The sequence below is a fragment of the Pneumocystis carinii genome (assembly GCF_001477545.1).
Source record: "Pneumocystis carinii B80 chromosome Unknown supercont1.56, whole genome shotgun sequence".
In the NCBI taxonomy this organism is placed as follows: domain Eukaryota; kingdom Fungi; phylum Ascomycota; class Pneumocystomycetes; order Pneumocystales; family Pneumocystaceae; genus Pneumocystis; species Pneumocystis carinii.
Genome location: NW_017264768.1, coordinates 275 through 3,274, shown reverse-complemented (window position 1 = coordinate 3,274; position 3,000 = coordinate 275). Strand labels below are relative to the sequence as shown.

Below are 3,000 nucleotides of genomic sequence, written 5' to 3'. Positions count from 1 at the left end.
TAACAATCACTCCCAACAACATTATTTTAATCATATCAGGAACTCTTATTTTCATCCCATCATTTGGTTTTACTTCTTCTTCTTCTTTTCCTCCTTCTTCTGTCTCTTTGGTTGAATCGGTGGTACATTTGGTAGGCTTGCACTTGCGCATCGACGTCAACGTCACTGTAGACGTCACCGTTGACGTACTTGTCACCCATGTATCTGTCGTCTTGACTAATGTACACTGTTCTGTTACTTTTCCTCCACCTACTGACTCGGTTACCGTAACAGTCTTCTCAACGGTCTTCACATCAGCCTTGTCAATGGTCTTTGTTTCCGTCATCGTAACTGTCATGGTTTCTTTTATTATTGTCTCTGTATGATAAGGCGTAACTTCTAATGGTTTTATTCCTTTGCATAACGTGTCTATTTCTCCGCAAACTTGTTTAGATTCCTCACATTCCTTTCTAAAACCGCAATCTAGTTCTAAAGCTTTACATTCCTCTTTCAATTCCAAATACAACTCCATTGCTATTGCCGTGTCATCAAATGCTTTTACCTCTGCTTCTGATACTTCTACAGCTACATATGCTCTTTTAACGAGTCCAAGTTTTGCATTGTTCGTCATTCCACTGCTTGGTGTTCCACTTGATGTAGAAGATGATTCTGGCGATGAAGGTGGCCCTGCTGCTGGTGCTGCTGGAGGTGCTAGTGGTGGCTGTGCTGGTACAGAACCACTGCTATTCTGCGCACTTGGCGTTACAGTTTGTCGAGGTATCGATAGCAATAAGTTAGCTTTCTTCCTAGATTCTTTTGCCACCTGTTTGGCCTTTTCGTATTCATCTTTCTTATCATTCAACTCTTTTTTCGCTTTATCCAAATCGATTTTTAAAGTAAGACATTTCTTTTTTACTTTTTCAACTAATTTTTTGCAAACATCTTCCTTGGTAGTATCATTACAATTACCAAGCAGATCATTGAATGTTTGATTTGATGCATCTTTCCACCTAGCGCAACGCTCTCCTAATGCTACTTTACATTCATCTTTCTTGTTTAAACTGCCTTTCAACTCATGAGTCAGCCCATCCTCCAATTGTTTTTTCTTCCAGAATGGCTCACAGTTCTCTTTCAGTTGTAAACAGACTCCTTTCCCATCAGCGCTACTGGAATTATTTTTTAATGTCTCTGGACAATTCTCCATAAGTTGATCACAATATGGATCCCATAGTACGCAGGTTTCTTCAACCAATGTTTCATTTAAATCTTTAGTTTTATTCACAATTTCATGTTTTTCCAGGTTCTTTTTAAAAATATTGCAATGATTCTTAGCTTCTGAAACCATAAATTTACATGTTTCCTCTGGTAAAGCACATGAAACATTATATATATTCTTTCTCCTTCTAAATAATTTATCACATTTCTCCTTCAAAGCTTTCATGCATTTTTCATTATCCGCTAATGCATCACTTTTTTCTTTCAAAAACGCATATTTCAGTTCTTTTGTAACTTTAAAATATTCACATCGCTCTTTCAATGTAACGCATTTCCCATTATTTAAACCTAAATCTTTCAAAACACCTTCACAATCCTCTTTCAATTTAATACAGTCCTTTTCTAATGGAAAATCCCTTTGATCATCCAAAAGCACACCTAACTCTTTGGATTGAAGAAAAATATCATCTGAAAGCAGATAACATAGTTCTTTAGGGTAAAGACACTTTGGAAGGTATTTTTTATCAAGTTTTGTACACTCTTCTACCACAAATTTTTGGCATTCTTCAGGATTGTTATAATATCTTATATAACCAAGCTTTCCTTTCAACCCCTCTCGAAAGAGTGTATTCAAGACCCTATATTGTCCTTTTTTATAGCACGCTGCTCGTACATTTTGACATGCTCCGTCAATATTATTCGTACACGCATTTTCTAAATAGAAACATTCCGACTCAAGTTCTGCACACTCTCCCTTCGTAAATAATGTTGGCAGCTGTCCCCACAATAAAAGTTCTGATTTTACATTATCATATTTTGTAGACAACCCTTTCACATGAAGATTTAATTTGAGTTTTGTACATCTTTCTTTTACATCTAGTAATTTTTTGCATTTTTCGGTTTTAGTAGTTTCATTTTTACATAACTCTTTAAAATTATGATCCAAATGCTCAAAATCATTACATTTTTTTAACGCTTCGGTGCATTTACTTGCTACATCCATATTATCCTCATCTTCGCTCAACACTAGCAAGAGATCTTGCAGAAAATCATCACCAAACCTTCTTGGTAGATCCACGCCTACTTTTCCAATAATAATTCCATCTTTTTCAGCTTTTTTATAGACATCTTCCAACCCAATCATTGTCAACAACGACACCCTCGGTTTCACCGGACTAAAATCAGATCCTGGCGCTTTATATATGACTCCATTTTTCTCGCATTGCTCCTCATACACCTTACACTTTGAACCATCACATGCTTCTCCATAAAAATGACATTTCTCAAGTCTTTCATAGCACTTTTCCTCTAATTTGTCACCTTTAAGCTCTTCTTTTAAAGGCTGGCAAATTTCTTCCAATTTCTCTTTCAGCGTATTACACGTTCCAGTCGGATTAACGCACAAAAACATCAACTCGTCGCTTTCTCGGCTTAACACTGGGCAAACCTTTTTCATCTCTGCTTGACATTTATCTTCTTCTTTAGCTTCCTTTCCGAGCGCCCTGAAAAGGAGCTCCTCTGCCACATTTTCACGCTTCAATTTGTGACATCCTTCCCTCAAGTTGATACAGTTCTCCTTAAGATTAGTTGGGTCTGCATCCTCTAAAAGTATACATTTTTCTTCATATTTTTTACAATTTTCATCTTTTGTCTCTTGCAATGCTTTTTCAAGTTCCGTTTTAAAAGTTCCCAATACTTTTTTAACTTCGTCTTTCAAGTCTGCGCATTTTTCGTCTTGTTTTCCTTTTTCACAAAGTCCTTTAACTATAGTATGAACTTTATTTAATCCTTGATCTATATCCCTTA

General features: G+C 36.3%; 1 protein-coding gene across 1 annotated transcript; it reads right to left on the bottom strand.

The window, feature by feature from the left end:
* On the bottom strand, positions 1–2,650 carry T552_03740 (hypothetical protein; the record flags this gene model as incomplete). The annotated part of the gene is made up of 1 exon (XM_018372089.1): positions 1–2,650. A coding segment is annotated over one exon (2,650 nt), but the record flags the coding sequence as incomplete, so codon positions are not given.
* Positions 2,651–3,000: the final 350 nt, after the last annotated feature.